The sequence below is a fragment of the Marmota marmota genome, unplaced genomic scaffold, assembly GCF_001458135.2.
Source record: "Marmota marmota marmota unplaced genomic scaffold, marMar, whole genome shotgun sequence".
In the NCBI taxonomy this organism is placed as follows: domain Eukaryota; kingdom Metazoa; phylum Chordata; class Mammalia; order Rodentia; family Sciuridae; genus Marmota; species Marmota marmota.
In genome coordinates, this window is record NW_025999990.1 from 4,824,688 (window position 1) to 4,841,692 (window position 17,005).

General features: G+C 34.9%; 1 protein-coding gene across 1 annotated transcript in view; it reads right to left on the reverse strand.

Moving 5' to 3' along the window:
* Nucleotides 1-17,005, reverse strand: part of Rnf180 (ring finger protein 180) — a 218,695-nt gene that overhangs the window by 152,518 nt on the left and 49,172 nt on the right. Inside the window, exon 5 of the mRNA XM_048806108.1 lies at nt 14,431-14,466. Within this exon, the coding sequence (XP_048662065.1) occupies nt 14,431-14,466 (36 nt within the window). The remainder of the gene's footprint in view (nt 1-14,430; nt 14,467-17,005) is intronic.

Below are 17,005 nucleotides of genomic sequence, written 5' to 3' on the forward strand. Positions count from 1 at the left end.
CAGTCAGATTCTCAGCCAAGTTCTACAAGACCTTCAAAGAAGAACACTAATATTCCTCAAAGTATTCCATAAAATAGAAAAGGAGAGAACCCTTCCAAACTCATTCTATGAGGCTAGTATCACCCTGATACCAAAACCAGATAGAGATATCAAAGAAAATTCAGACCAGTATCCCTGATGAACATAGACACAGAAATTATCAATAAAATAATGGCAAATCATATACAAAAGCATATTAAAAAGATAGTGCACCATGATCAAGTGGGGTTCATCCCAGGATGCAAGGTTGGTTCAACATTCAGAAATCAATAAACGTAATTTATCACATCAATAAACTTAAAGATAAGAATCATAGTATTACTTCCAAAGATGCAGAAAAAGCATTTGACAAAATACAGCACCTCTTCATGTTCAAAACACTAGAAAAACTAGGGGTAGTAAGAACACATCTCACTTTTGTAAGAGCTATCCATGCTAAACCCACAACCAACATCATTATAAATGGAGAAAAATCAAAAGGATTACCTTTAAAAACTGGAACAAGACAAGGATGCCCTTTCACTACTTCTATTCAACATCATCCTTGAAACACTAACCAGAGCAATCAGACAGGAGAATGAAATTAAAGGGATATGAATAGGAAAGGAAAAACTCAAAACTATCATTATTTTCCAATGACATGATTCTATATTTAAAAGATCAAAAAAATTCCAACAGAAAACTCCTAGAACTCATAAATGAATTCATCAAAGTAGCAGGATTAAAATCAACACCCATAAATCAAACGCATTCCTATATATCAGTGATGAATCTACTGAAAGAGAAATTAAGAAAATTACCCCATTCGCAATAGCCTCAAAAAATAAAATAAAATACTTAGGAATCAATCTAACAGAAGAGATGAATGACCTCGAAAATGAAAGTTACAAAACACTAAAGAAAGAAATTGAAGAAGACTTTAGAAGATGAAAAGACCTCCCATGCTCCTGAATAGGTAGAATTAATATTGTCAAAATGGCCATACTAACAAAAGTGTTATAAAGATTTAATGCAATTCCTATTAAAATCTCAATGACATTCTTCATAGAAGAATGTCATCATTCCAAGTAATCATGAAATTCACTTGGAAAAATGAGACCCAAAATATCCAAAGCAATCCTTAGCAAGAAAATGAAACAAGGATGCATCATAATACCAGATCTCAAATTATACTACAGAGCCACAATAACAAAAACATCATGGTATTAGCACCAAAACAGACACATAGACCAATGGTACAGAATAGACACACAGACAAACCCACATAAATACAGTTATCTCACACTAGACAAAGGCATCAAAAACATTCACTGGAGAAAAGATAGCCTATTCAACAAATGGTGTAAGAAAAATTGGAAATCCACACGTAACAAAATAAAATTAAACCCTTATCTCTCACTTTGTATGAAACTCAACTCACAGTAGATCAAAGACTTAGGCCCTAGACCAGAGACCCCACACCTAACATAACAAAAAGTGGGCCCAAATCTTCACCATGGCAGATTAAAATCTGATTTGCTTAACAAAACTCCTAAAGTGCAAGAAGTAAAATCAAGAATCAATAAATGGGATGGATTCAAACTAAAAAGCTTCTTCTCAGCAAAGAAAACAATAATGTGAAAAAAGAGCCTACAGAATGGTAGAAAATCTTTACAACATTCACCTCAGATAGAATACTAATCTCCAGAATACATAAAGATCTCAAAAACACCAAAAAAAAAAAAATCAAATAACCCAATCAATAAATGCTAAGTAACTTAACAGTTTACAAAAGAAATACAACTGATTAACAAATATATAAAAAACTGTTCACCATCTTTGGCAATCAGAGAAATGCATATCAAAACTACTCTAAGATTTCATCTCACCTAAGTCAGAATGGCAATTATTGAGAATACAAACAACAACAAATGTTGGCGAGGATGTGGGGGTAGGGTGCACTCATACATGGCTGGTGGGAATGCTAACTGGTGCAATCATTATGGAAAGCAGTATGGAGATTCCTCAGAAAACTTTGAATGAAACCACCATTTGACACAGCTATCCTATTCCTCAGAATATAGCCAAATGACTTAAAATCAGCATATTACAGTGATGCTGCCACATCAATGTTTATAGCAACTCTATTCACAATAGCTAAACCATGGAACCAACCTAGGGCCCTTCAACAGATGAATGAACAAGAAACAAATTATATTACTTAGCTTTAAAGAAGAATGAAATTATGACATTTGTTAGTAAATAGATGGAGTTGGAAAATATCACACTAAATGAAATAAACCAATTCCAAAAAAGCAAAGGTTGAATGTTTTCTCTGATATGTGGATGCTAATCACAGTAAGGCGAGGGTGGGCTTTGGAAGAATAGTTACTTTAGGTAAAGGGGAGTAAAATAATGAGAGGGTATGGCAGTAGAGTAGGAAGGAGAACAGAATGAATCAAACATCATTACCCTATGTACATATATAACTATGCAACTGGTGGGATTCTACATCATGTACAACCAGAAGAGTGAGAAATTATATTCCATTTACATATTATGTATCAAGGTGCATTCTACTATCATGTATAATGAATTGGAATTAATTTTTTTTTTAAAAAGTAAAGCTGTTTCTTCTACACTGAAAAATCTCTTCTTTATTGTAGTCATATCCATCAATTTTCTTAGCTAGATATTCTGGATAACTTGCTGCAGTTTCTACATTAGCACTTGTTACTTTACTTTGTACTTTATTTTTATAGAGATGGTTTCTTTCCTTAACCTCATGAACCAATCTCTACTATCTTCAAACTTTTCTTTTGCTGCTTTCTTACTTTTCTTGGCCTTCATAGAACTGATGAGAATTAGGTCCTTGCTCTGGATTAAGCTTTGGCTTAAAACAATGTTGTGGCTGGTTTGATTTTCTATCCAGACTACTAAAACTTTTTCCATCTCAACAATAAGTCTGTTTTGCTTTCTTATCATTTGTGTGTTCACTGGAGTAGCACTTTTAATTTCCTTCAAGAACTTTTCCTTTGCATTTGCAACCTGGCTAACCATTTGGCACAAGAGGCAGGCCTAGCTTTTGGCCTATCTAGGATTTAAATATGCCTTCCTCTCTAGGCTTAATAATTTTTAGCTCTTGATTTAAAGTGAGAGATGTGCAACTCTTTCACCTGAATGGTTAGAGGCCATTGTAGGGTTCTTAACTGACATAAATTCAATACTTTAGTGTCCCAGGGAATAGAGACATCCAAGTAAAGGGAGAGTGATGGGGGAGTGGTTGGTCGGTGGAGAAGTCAGAACATGTACATTTATTAAGTTCACTGTTTTATATGGGAATGGTTTATCCCCAAAGAATTATGATAGTAATATTAAAGATAACAGATCACAATAATAGACATAATGATAATGAAAAAGGCTGACATGTTGCACAAATTACCAAAATATGACACATAGACACAAGTGAGCACATGGTCCAATAACATGACACAGTTGGACTTACTCCCGCAGGGCTGCCACAACCCTTTAACATGTAAAGATGCAGTATCTACAAAGTGCAATAAAGCAAAATACAATAAAATGAAGTATTCCTTTAGTTGTAAAGGCTTTTGCTCTCTTGGAGAGCTCGGATATGCTCTATTTTCTGTCCTCTTTAGATTAATCTCAAATAGTGAACATGTTCAATCTAATCTAGGCTAGATTATGATACTGCATGAAAGTAAGGAACTACAAGGAATGTTCCAGAGTTTGCTGGTAGACTAGAATTTGGCAACTCATTCCTAAGTAAGAAGAAACTCTTGAATGTTGCAATATACACTATTCCCCCAAACCATTATTGGTTAAAGGATAACTCAAAATTATAGTCTCTGTACTTAGCATATTGCTTTAGGACCTATGAAACCAATGAGTATAATTGAATGAGAGTTCAACTCTTATCAAACTCAGGCAAATGTATGGCATCTATTTCTCATGAACTAAATACTATCCGAAAAGAAACTGAGTGTCTTTCCTATGACACTTAGTTGACTCAAAAGAATACAAGGAAAACTGGAATTTTAGGATAATTGGCTCATAAACAAATATAACAGATGAAACATGTAGGCAGCCCAAGTGAAAGCTATCACCTTTACCATTAATAGACCTCTGGTTTATAGCTGTTAAAATTTCTATGGATTGAAATGGACCCTTGTAGTCTGAAGGTTTCAGCACAGCCTTGTGCTACTTAGGAGTTATTTATGTATCAATACGATGTGGTTTATCGTCTAAAGTGTCTTCACTCAGACCTGACTCCAGGTCAATCTTGCCTATATCTTTTACCACAGGCAGCTCTGGCTTTCTTCAGGGCCCACTACAACTACACCTTTTCAAACAATACCTATGCCTCTGGCTTTTCCTGATCCAGATCCCTCATTCAAACATAATTGTCTTTAATCCTACATAGGCAAGACTCAATGATCAAGACTTTAATCATTTCTTTCAAATTATAATGTTAATGGTGAATACTTAATGAGCTATGCCAGAAAACACACTTATTTTCAGAACCTTGTAAAAAGGTAAGTGAGTAATGGAGAAAACACCCATTTTTTTTTCTAGAAGCCATCAAGACCTATAGATAGTTATCTCTTCTCTTTCAAGGCTGGCCTGATGTAGGCAGAATAATGTCCTCCCCCACAAAATGCCCACATACTATTAAATGGAACCTGTGATCATGTTAAATGGGAGTAGGGAATTATGAGAATCATAATAAGGCAGAATCAAGGTTGATAATTAGCTGACCTTAAAGATATTTTCATGGATTAACTCAGTGGGCCTAATGTAATCTAGAGTCCTTGAATTAGGAAGACATAGTTAGAAGAGTCAGAACCTGAGAATGGCATCATGAGGAAAACTCCAGCAATTATTGCTGGCTTTGAAGATGAAAGGGCGGACATGGTGGGCCAACTCTAGAAGGTAGAAAAGGCATGAGAACAAATTTTGCTCAAGAGCCTCCAGAAAGGAATGCAGCCTAAAAAAACAAACAAGCAAACAAACAAAACTTATTTTAACCTGGTGATACTAGTTTTGAGCTCACTGCTGACCTCCACAGCCAGAATAAATTAATGTTTTAAGTAATTAAATTTGTGGTAATTTGTTTCAGCAGCACCAGGAAACAAGTGCACCATCTATATATACAGAGGAAGCTAGTACCTTCATTTTCTTAAAACACATACTTGGTATCTATCCCATTAGATTACGCTGCTGTTTTACAGTAGAGTTGCCTCATTTGTATGTGCTAATGATAAGAAAATCTAAAAAGATTACAAGTTGTTGTGGCTGGAGATAGAAGGAAAATCCAACAATCAGAAATAATTTGATGTACAATGTAAAAATATCTTTGAATGTTTAATTGGACAAAAAAGTATAGTAAATGAAAAGAAATCATTGGCTGGCGTATTGGTAACTTTTCTAACCCCTTTTATTCAAGAAAGAAGGAAGGATGGTTTATCAAATGCAAGTTAATAAGCTCTGCTAAACATCAATGTATGAGTGGTGCTCTGTGACCTACTGGCTATATCATTTCACTCTCAATATTCTACACTGAAGCACAACACTTATCAATGATTACATCCTGAATTTAGGGAACTTGCCTAAATTGCACATGACACTTGAAACTTAAAAACAGAATGAATAAACATATTTACAGATCCTTAAAAATGTTATCCCAAGTATTAACCCAAGGTAGCTGTTTCATTCTCTCAAAACAAACACATAACAAATGTCTCTGAAAAATAATTTAGCAAAAGTGCTGATGGATTCTTAGCTGATGACAGGAAGAGAACACCTTATTATAATTCTGAAAACTCCTTCTCACAACACACAAAATCTCTTTTGTAAACTCTCAAGAAACTCAAAAATATACCATTCTATATTCTACCCCAATATATGAATTTTTTTGATGGAAAGAAATGTTGTGATTATTTTGGTCCTAGAGGAGATTTGGTGCCCTCTGGTGTTGGAAAAGAAGATGATCCATTTAACTTTTATAAATAAGCATAGTTCATAAAATCACAGAATTCAGGAGCTGATTAGCACATTTAGTGTAGCATAGATAATCATTATTTAGTGGAAATTTGTGGTCACTCATTATGAAATATTCAATTTTTATTCTGATGGCATATTAGAAAAGTATTATTTAGAAGTTAAATTTCTTAGGTAAAATAATAATTGCCTATATTATCTCTATTTCCCCTCAAGCTTTATAAAAAGAAGGAAAAAAAAACCACCAATGTGCCGCAGTCCGGCTGCAGCAAAATAATCGGGGGGTGACGAATAACTTGTGTACGTTGATACAGCAGGAGTGGAAGCCGTTTATTGCAGGACAGGAGCAGTATTTATACATTCCACACAGCTTATCTAATTAGCATAAACTAGATACATCAGTCAACCAATAAAGAATTTCCACACTTAATGGCTTGTTTTTGTTACTTCTCAAATCACTCCCTCTGGCATTTTGCTAGGCACCATCCAGACTTGTTTACGAACTCTAACATTCCCCTGGCAAAATGCCAGGTGTTATTTTGACTTGTTTATAGACTCTAACATTTCCCCCTTTTGTTTAATTTAAATAATGACCATAGTGGTTTTTACAGAAACACCATAAATAACCTGCTACAAACAGAAAGGGAGGATACAAAATGCCACAATACCAAGCCAATTGATGGCTCCATGCAAGAAGCCCTTGGAAAAATTATACCAGCAATGACACCGTTAGCAAAGATACCGAGTTACAATTTGTTGTAGATTACAGTTTGTTGTCTCAGTCCAGGTAAAGCAGTGTCTCAATAGATTAACTCACAGTCCAGGTAAATCACAGTCCAGGTAAGTTCTGCAGGCAGCTAGCTTAAATCACAGTCCAGGTAAGTTCTGCAGGCAGCTAGCTTGATCCGAAGTCTCGTCTGTTTCTCAGCCGAAGTCTCGTCCGGTTTTCAGCAACACTGGAAATTCTTCCACCTTGGTCTTTACCGGCACTGGGACGAAGGCAGGAACTCCGGATGGCTAAAGAAAATCCTGTAGCATTCTACTAAGAAAACAACCTTCTGAACAATTTAGTACATTATCTCAAGGTTTTTTTGCATTTGAAATAAGCATTAATAGTGCTCATTACTCATCAGCTTCCAGGTGTGGGAGAACCATTGTAGCTTAGTTATTGGCATTGAAAATGACCAAACATCAGGGACACCAGTAGCATCTTCTGCTGGCTGTAGTGCCTGGGCAGCCCCAGATGGCCCTGGGGAGTGTCCCGGACTCAAACTGCTACTGGGCACAGGGAGCAAGAGCCTGCGAGACTGTGCCTCCAGGTCAGGTCTAGATTTGGGCTCGCGGCAGTGGAAGAGCCAGCTCCCTGGCCAGGAGGCGGGGAAGGGCCAGTCGCCGCCGCCTCTTGGAAAATCCTTGCTGCGCTGTGACCGGCTTGCACACTCGGCAGCCGCCTCTCCGCTTCACGCACCCTCCGGTAACGAAAAGTATTTAGTAATAGCCTTTTGCTGCAACTTTTTTCCTGATAATCCTTCTTCTTCTGAACTTTCTTTTTCTTTCTGACTAGAGTTCCTGGGCTCTTATCAACACATGCCCTAACTATTCTTGGTTCCACTGGGGTGCCTTCTTCTCTTAGAAATTTACTTCTCACCCCTTCCATATTTTCATCACAAAGACAATACAATACACTGAGACAAAACAAGACACAAACATACTGTATCAATCTTCTCCATTTTCTTGAAATGACCATTTTTCCTCTTGCCCTATCTGCCTAGGGACGAGCAGATTGCCCCCGTCCTATCTATGGACGGGCAGCTTTTTTTCGTCACTTACCCCCGAGTGTCCCGGGGCTCCCCGTAACAGGCCACCATCTGCCACAGTCTGGCTGGGCACAAATCACGAGCCACTGAAGCAGGAACAAACTTTATTTTCAAACTGCAGGAAAACACTTCACACAGCTCCCGGGGAATCCTCCCGAACGCCACGAGGCTTCTCCAGGAAAAACCCCCAGCCGGAAATATCTCTCTCGGAAATCCCTCCTCCTGCACTTCCCCAACCAATGGGAACTCTCGGGGAATCCCCGGAAATCCCCACGAGAACTCCAAAATAGTGCGAGAACTCAAAAGTTGCGGCAGAGGAGGATAGTAATGCCTCGCCTGTCAATCAATACTGTTGGCAAAATGCCAGGGGCCATACAGACTCGGCCGTGGCTCTCAGCACCAATGAGCTATCTAAGACTCTGTGGCAAAGTAATGAATAAAAATGTAATGACATTATTAGAATGGTATAATTTATAACTGAATCTTCAATGTTTTATTACCTACTAGAGACATACAAAATGAACCAAATAATAACATCTGTGATAACACTGCCCAGTTTAAGAAATAAAACATAATAGAGTTATAGCCCTCCATATAGCACCCCAGATCACATCCTCTTCCCCTGAATAAGTAACCACTCTCTTAAAATAGGCATTTAAATGATAATTTAAAATGATATATTCAGTTTTCTGCATTGTCTGCAAAACTGCCACATTTTCATATTGTTTCTAAAATTAAAAATCAACTTTAAAATATTAGTTTACAAAAGAAAGCCCAGGCAATACCAATTACAGTTGGTCACATCAAAACACAGGCTTCTAGGCACTCCCCATTTCGGGGGCATGTGGAAGCTGATATTGTCAGACCTCCACATGTGAGAAGAATAGGTGGGACTTTCATCTCATCATGGGGCAAATTTTAAGGAGATCCAAACAGGACAGGAGGTGCCTGTCAGTAAGTGGTTTAAAAAATGTACAAGTGCAGTAACAGAACAATGAGGGAGAAAAAGAAATGATTGATTTTTTTTTTTGCTTGTTTATTTGTAAATAAAGCTAAATGTGAAGATTTAGAATAAAAACAAGAAAATAGTCTTCTTGGTGCACACAAGGTCAAAAGCACTGAAGTTATTACCTAGTTCTGCTCATCAAACACAGCAAGCACTAAGCTGTGTCCTGTACACTAAGCTGCGTCCTGTAAGGATAGGTTTCAGCTTTCCATATCATTCTGGGATTAGCTCACTGACTATTCTAATATTTTTTCCATCCCCAAACAAGTTATCCTTACACAAACTTAGTGTTTTAGTCCACTTGTGCTTCTCTAACAGAATATCTGAAACTGTGATTTATGAAGAATAAAAATTCATTTTTCTCAGTTCTGGAGGCTGGGAAGTACAAGATCAAGACACTGGCATTTAGTCTGATAAGGGCCTTCCTTCTGTTGCTTCATAGAGCAGAAGGTGGAAGGTCAAGGGAAAAGCAAGCCAAATGTTGCAAGGAGCCTTTTTATAAGGACCTTATTCCAATAAACAAGGAAGGAGCTCTCCTGGCCTAAGCACCCCACCTCTTCAAACTATTCATTAGGAACAGCAGAAGTTTGAAGGTCACACATTGGAACCACAGCACATGCAGAAGATATTGTATATCTCTGTTGTTCTCTCTCTCCACTCACAGTGACTGAGGAGATCACAGTGCCTCTCCTCTAACAAAGCTTGCCATTCTCAAAGCTTCTCTATGTTCTAGTGACAGAATAGCTCATGTAAATCAGCTAATATCAGTAAAACGCTTTATACTGTACCTAGAATACGGTAATGCTCATCAAAACTAACTTGCTGTCATCACTCTCACCACCATACCTTCTCCCTTCTATTGCTCTCCTCTCCCTTGTTCCTAATCAAAATTCTCATTCTCTCAATTCCATGCTAAGGAAAGTTATCTGAACATACCAAATGTTATTCGGACATAAATATTCATACCATGTCTACTGTATGTGTGTATGTATGTGCGTATACTTGCCGCATGTATACACACCCACAAACACACACACACACACACACACACACACACACAACATAGACAACTAAAGCATAATCTCATACAGCCTAGAGTACTGGATTTTTTCAAGCTCCTGAAGAGATTTCATCTCAAAATCAGGGTTAAGAACTACTGTAAGCCTTTATTCTCAAATCATTTACCATGCCTGGAGCATTGGCTACATTATTTATTTGTCCAATTAAACCTCTGAGGTTTACTGACTTCTGAATGTATACTGGGATTGGTGCTTCTCAGAACTCTCTAGAAGCTACACAGTATCCTCAAAATCTAACATGAGTTTCTAACTATTACATCATAATTCTTTATAAACTGACTATTTCCCTCCTGTCTGTAATCAACTTTCCCATTTCTATATGTTTTCCCTACCCTCTCCCAATCAATCTTATTTTGTGACTGCTCTAAAACTCTCAGTTGCAACCCAAGGTCTTGGTGAAAGCAATCCAATATTAAGTAAACATTAGCCAAAGTTATCTGTAATATGGCATTTATGCAAATGCACAAGAAAATGATCACTGAAATTCATGTGTCATCCTCCTTGACTCAAAGGTCTGTGAGGGAAAGGATGATATTTCATTCATTGATGCAATTTCTAGCAAAGAGTAAACTACCAAAAGAGAATTAGTTAAATGAAGGAAATAATGAAAAAGAATAAAAGTATATGATAGAAAATGTTTTCTGAAACATCAAAGAAAAATTAAATGGGGGAAAAAACTTTCTCAACAGGATGTAGATTAACGGTTAAGAACATAAACTTTGGGACCTAGATATGTTATCACATTATTCAAATTATTCAACCTATCTGAGCCTCAATTTCTGCATGTATAAAATAGAGATAATAACAGAAATTATCTCATAAAATGGTGACAGGATTAAATGAAATAAAGCACTCAGCAAAATATCTGGCATATAATAAAGTGAGGTAAGCAGAATCATGACTCTAGCTACCATTGCATAGATGTCCATATTCTAATTCCTGAAACCTGTAAATATGTTACCTTACAATGGCCAATGGGATGTGGCAGTCAGGATTAAATTAAGGACCTCAAATGGGGAGATTACTTTGGATTATCCACATGAGTTCAATGTCATGATAAAGGCCTTAAATGTCAGAAAGAAGATGTGATAAAAGAAATCAGGAGTTGGAGCAGTGCCACGGCTAAAAGGAGGTCACAAGCCAAGGAATAAGGACAAAGTTTATAAATAGGAAAAGGCAAGGAACAGATTCTACCCTAGAGCTTCCAGAAGGAGTGCAGCCCACCAACACTTCAATTTTAGTTCCATAAAGCCCATTTTCAGACTTGTGACCTCCAAACTATAACATGATACAATATGTTGTTTTAAGCTACTACGTTTGTGGTAATTTGTTGGAGCAGCAATAGAAAACTAATTAGCATTCTTTTCTGTTATAAAACATTTCTGAGTTAACATCAACAGTGCTAAATCATGTTGATAGTATGTGTTCTTGTAAAGTAATGACAATGGCATTTTATCTCAGTGGTCTTCCTCCTAAAATTCCATATTCAGAGAGGAATTAATACAACAGGCCTATCTGCACTTACCAGATCTGCCCTTAATTCAGGACCTTAAATTTGGGGAGGGTTCCCACCATAAGTGATGAGAGGTTCAATGCACCTAATTTGCTTGTACAAGCAATGCAATTTATACTGAACACCTACTTTACTTTCAGGAATCTGAAATTTTGTATTAGCTAAGCAGTAGGTGCCTACATGACCAGCTCCCAATAGGTGCTAAGTCTATTAACTTCCCTGGTATTTAAAACCTTTCACAATATATTGTTTGAAAACTTAAGCACATTCTATGTGACTCCACAGGAAGAGGATTCTTGAAATCCTGTGCTTGCTTACTGCAGATTTTGCCCCATGTACATTTTCCTTTAGCTAATAATAATCTGTATCCTTTAACTTTAATAAAACACAACTGAACGTGATCATATGCTGATTCTCTTGGCAAAACACCAAATGTGAGATGATTTGGGGAACCAATGACACAACCATTACTCTAATCTAAATATAGGAAAATCCTCTGACAAATCCCAGGTAAGGGGCATTCTATGAAATATCTAGCCAGTCCGCCTCAAAACTGTTAAATCATCAAAAACAAGAAAAGTCTGAGAAATTGTAAGAGTCAAGAGAAATGACATGACAACTTAAATGTAAGGTGGTCTCCTAGATGAGATCCTCAATGAAAGAAAGAGAGAGAGAGAGAGAGAGAGAGAGAGAGAAAGAAAGAAAATCTGAATAACTGATTAATAAATAATTATAATAATTAATAATGTATAATATTGATTCATTAGTTGTGACAAATAGACCTATTAATGTAAGATATTAATTAAAGTAAGGAAGAGTAGGTGTGGGGCATATGGTAACTTTTTGCATTATCTTCACAACATTACCCAGATAGTTTCACTACTAAATGTTTAAGTAAAAATAATATTAATTCTCGGGCTGGGGATGTGGCTCAAGCAGTAGTGCACTCGCCTGGCATGCGTGCGGCCTGGGTTCAATCCTCAGCACCACATACAAACAAAGATGTTGTGTCTGCCGAAAACTAAAAAATAAATATTAAAATCTCAATATCTCTCTCTCTCTTTAAAAAAATAATATTAATTCTCCACAATATTTTCCAGAAAACAGAACAGAAGAGAACTTAAAAGGCCAGCACTACTCTAATACCCCAAACAGACAATAACAGCAGAAAAAAAAGAAAATTTCAAACCAATATCCTTCATAAGCAGAAGCCCCCCCCAAAAAATCTCAAAACCTATTATCGAATCATAACCAATAGTATCCAGCAATAAGAAGAATATTACAACATAACTAAGTGAGGTTTACTGTAGATACGTAGGATTGGTTCAATAACTTATAATTAATACTAAACATTTAAAACACATGATAATATCAAATAATGCAGAAAAAGCATTTGATAAAATTCAACATCCATTCATGATAAAATTATCTTTAAATTAGAAATAAAAGAAAACTTCTTCAGTAAAAATGCTCCAACTGAGGCCAGGGTTGTGGCTGAGTGGTAGAGCACTTGCCTAGCATGCATGAGGCACTGGGTTTAATCTCCAGCACCACATAAAAATAAACAAATAAAATAAAGGTATTGCATCAATCTACAACTAAAAAATATTTTTTTAAAAAAATGCTACAACTATCAACAAATAGCATCACACAGGTGAAAGATTGAATGTTTTTCTGCTAACCAGTGCAATATCATAAGAAGTAGAAAAAGAAAAATATCTACATTAAAAAGGAAGAAGTAAGACTTTTCATTTGCAGATACGATGACCATCTAAGTAGAAAATTCAGTGACATCTACAAAAAAAACTATTACTAGAAGGTGACAGTAAAAAGATTGTAAGCATGCAAGATCATACAAAAACCAATTGCATTAAAAATATAAATACTTGGGGATAAAATGACAAAATATATCAAAGACTTGTACTACCAACATCACAAGATATAAAATCAAAACAAAAGTAGTACTTTTAAACACTAACAATATATAATTTTAAGTCAAAGTGTTCAACAATAACTTCTCCCCAAAAAGAAAAAAATACTTATGTATAATTCTAAATAAACATACATATTCTGAATGCCAACTCTGCAAAATAATGATGAGAAATCAAAGACTTAAATAAAAGGAAAGATGTTCCATGCTTATAGTCTTGGAAAATCAGCAAAGTAAAGTTTTCAATTCTTTCCAAGTTGATCTATAGATTTAATATGATTCCAACCAAAATCCCAACAGAATTTTTGCAAATACAAACAGGTTCATTCTAAATTTTATATGGAAAATAAAAAGAACTACAATAGGTAAAACAATTTTGAAAAATAACAATAAAGTTGAAGAATTCACAATATCCTACTTTATGATTTACTATAAAACTCTAACAAACAAGAAAAAGGGCTACTGATAAAAGGGCAGAATTAAAGATGAACTGAACATCACAGAAGATCCAAAACTAGATCCACAGATATATATCCAATTAATTTTTGACAAAGTTGCAAAAGCATTTCAACAGAGAAAGGACACAGTTTTCAACAAAATGTACTTGAAACTTTGAACCTCTATGTAAAATAATGGGTCTTGACTTAAACTTCACACTTTATTTTAAAAAATCAATACAAAGTAAATAATTTCAATGTAAAACATAATACTATAAAACTTTTAGAAGAAACCATAGAAAAAAATCTTTATAACCTAGGGTAAGGCAGAGTTCTTCCATATGACATGCTTTTGGAAGCATGATCCATTAAACAATTTTTTTTGAGAAACTGGACATAATCAAAATTAAGCATGTTTGCTATGCAGGAAAAAAACTGTTAATATAATTAAACACAAGCTACACACTGAGAGGAAATATTTACAAATCATATATCTAATTTAGAACTTGTAGCAAAAATATATAAAGAACTTTCAAAACTATATAGAAAGAAAATAACCATTCTGGAAAACAATTTGAGAGTTTCTTATATAGTTAAATAGACACTTACCATATGATCCAGCAATCCCACTCCTGAGAATTTACCCTAGAAAAATGAAAAATTAGGTTCACAAAAAATATATGCACATAAATGTTTATAACATCTCTATTTATAATTGTCAAAACCTGGAACAACCTACCTGCTGTCCTATTTATTGAATAATAAAAAACTGTGGTTCATTCATACAATGCAATACTACCAAGCAATTTAAAAAGAACAAACTGTAATGTATGCAACAATTTGGATGCATTCACATTCGCTAAGTAAATGAAGTCAATCCTAAGTTTACTATATGGTTCTATTATAACATTATATTTTTGTATAAATTATCATTTGACAAAACTATGGTAATGGAGAACAGAGCAGTTGTTTTCAGGGATTAAGGATGGACAAAGGTATGATTTTAAAGGTGATCAGAACAAAGGAGTTTGGGGGATGATGCAACAGTTCTGTATCATCCCAATGGGGATTGGGATGATCTTTATATAAACCTAAAGCTACATATTAGGAATAAATTTTATTACATGGTAATTATGAAAAGAAGAACTATTCTGAATATAAAAGAAGTTTTCTGGTTTAAATACAGCTTAGCACTATGTCTTTCCCCAAAATTGATGCTCAGTTAACTTTTGCTGAAGAAACACACAAAACTGGCTGTAGTATCTACTTCACCATCAATTTCATTTACATTTCTAATCTTTAAATGTTTAAATAATTTTATAGTGACATGAACACTTTATATCATGGTATATGCCACTGAAAGATTTCTAACTTACAAAATAATTCATTAAAAATGTCAAATGATAGTCAGAAATCCAGATTTCCTAGCCAATTAATTAAAATTTTTAAAAAATATGTTAAAAAGACCTTTTCAATGAAAACTATAAGACATTGATTTTAAAAAACTGAAGAGGATACACACACAACAACAACAACAACAACAACAACAAGAAAAAACCATAATAGAAAGACATCCTATGATCATGGATTGGAAGGACAAATATTATTAAAATGTCCATACCACACAAACATAAGGCAATTCCTAACAAAGTACCAGTGACATTCTTCACCAAAAATAAATAAATAAATAAATAAAAATCCTAAAATCTGTATAGAACCATAAAAAAATAAAATAACCAAAGCAATCTTCAGCAAAAAGAACAAAACAGGAAAGATTAAGCTATCTGACTTCAAAATACACTATGAAGTTATAGTAATCAAAACTGCTGGGTATTGGTATAAAAACAGACATATAGTCAAATGGAAAAGAACACTAGGCCAAGAAGTAAACCCATGCATCCACACACAACAAATCTTCAACAAAGGTGCTAAGAACATACACTGTGGAAAGATCAGTCCCTTCAATAAATGGTGCTGGAAAAATTGAATATCCATATTCAAAAGAGTGAAACTAGAGCCCTATTTCTTACAATATATAATAACAAACTCAAAATGGATTAAAGACTTCTAAATTCTAAAGCAATACTAAAAAGTAAAAACTACTGCCAGGCATGGTGGTACCTGCCTGTAATCCCAGCTTCTGGAGAGGCAGAGGCAGGAGGATTGTGAGTTCAAAGTCAGCCTCAGCAAAAGTAAGGCACTAAGCAACTCAGTGAGACCCTGTCTCTAGATAAAAATACAAAATAGGGCTGGGGATGTGTCTCAGTGGTTAAGTGCCCCTGAGTTCAATCCCTGGTACCAAAAAAAAAAAAAAAGTAGAAACTACTAGAAGAAAAGATGAATAAATATTTCAGGGCAAATATTTTTTGGTTAAGATCTCAAAAACACAGAAAATGAGAGCAAAACTAGACAGATGGAATTATACAAACTAGAAAGCTTCTGCACAGCAAAGGAAACAACAGAATAAAGGAAGAACCTACAGAATGGAAAAAAAGTATTTGTAAACCATACATCTGATAAGTGATCAATATACAAAATATATAAGAAACTCCAAAAGCTCGCTAGCAAAAATAAATAAATAACCCATTGAAAAACCTGCAATCAATTTAAACAGAAATTCCTCAAAAGACGACAAATAGCCAACAGATATATGAAAACAACACTCAGCCCCTCAAATCATCTAAGAAATGCAAATCAAAACCACAATCTAATTATACCATATTTTAGGTAATTTAAATTTTAGTAATTTTGAGGAAACTTTTTTACCATATTAATGAGTTATTGAGAGATAAAACATTTGCATGTTTATTGTAATTTAAGATTATATATCACTTTCAATTCAGTTTCTCATTCAGCCTTTTTCACACAGATTTACAGATTCAAAACCTCCTTTGAGTCTAAAATGCTGTTTTCTATTTTCATCAATTTGGAGATTATGCTATTACATACAATGAAATAAATATGTAACTAGTAGGTTAATTGTTCCATTACACCTTAATAAATTATATTAATATAAAAAAACACAATGAGACATCATGCCTGTTAGAATGGCTATTATCAAACAGACAAAAGATAAGGGTTGGTAAGGAAATGGAGAAAAGGGAACTCTTACATACTATTAGTGGAAATGTAAATTAGTACAATCATTATGGAAAACAATATGGAGATTTCTCAAAAACTTAAA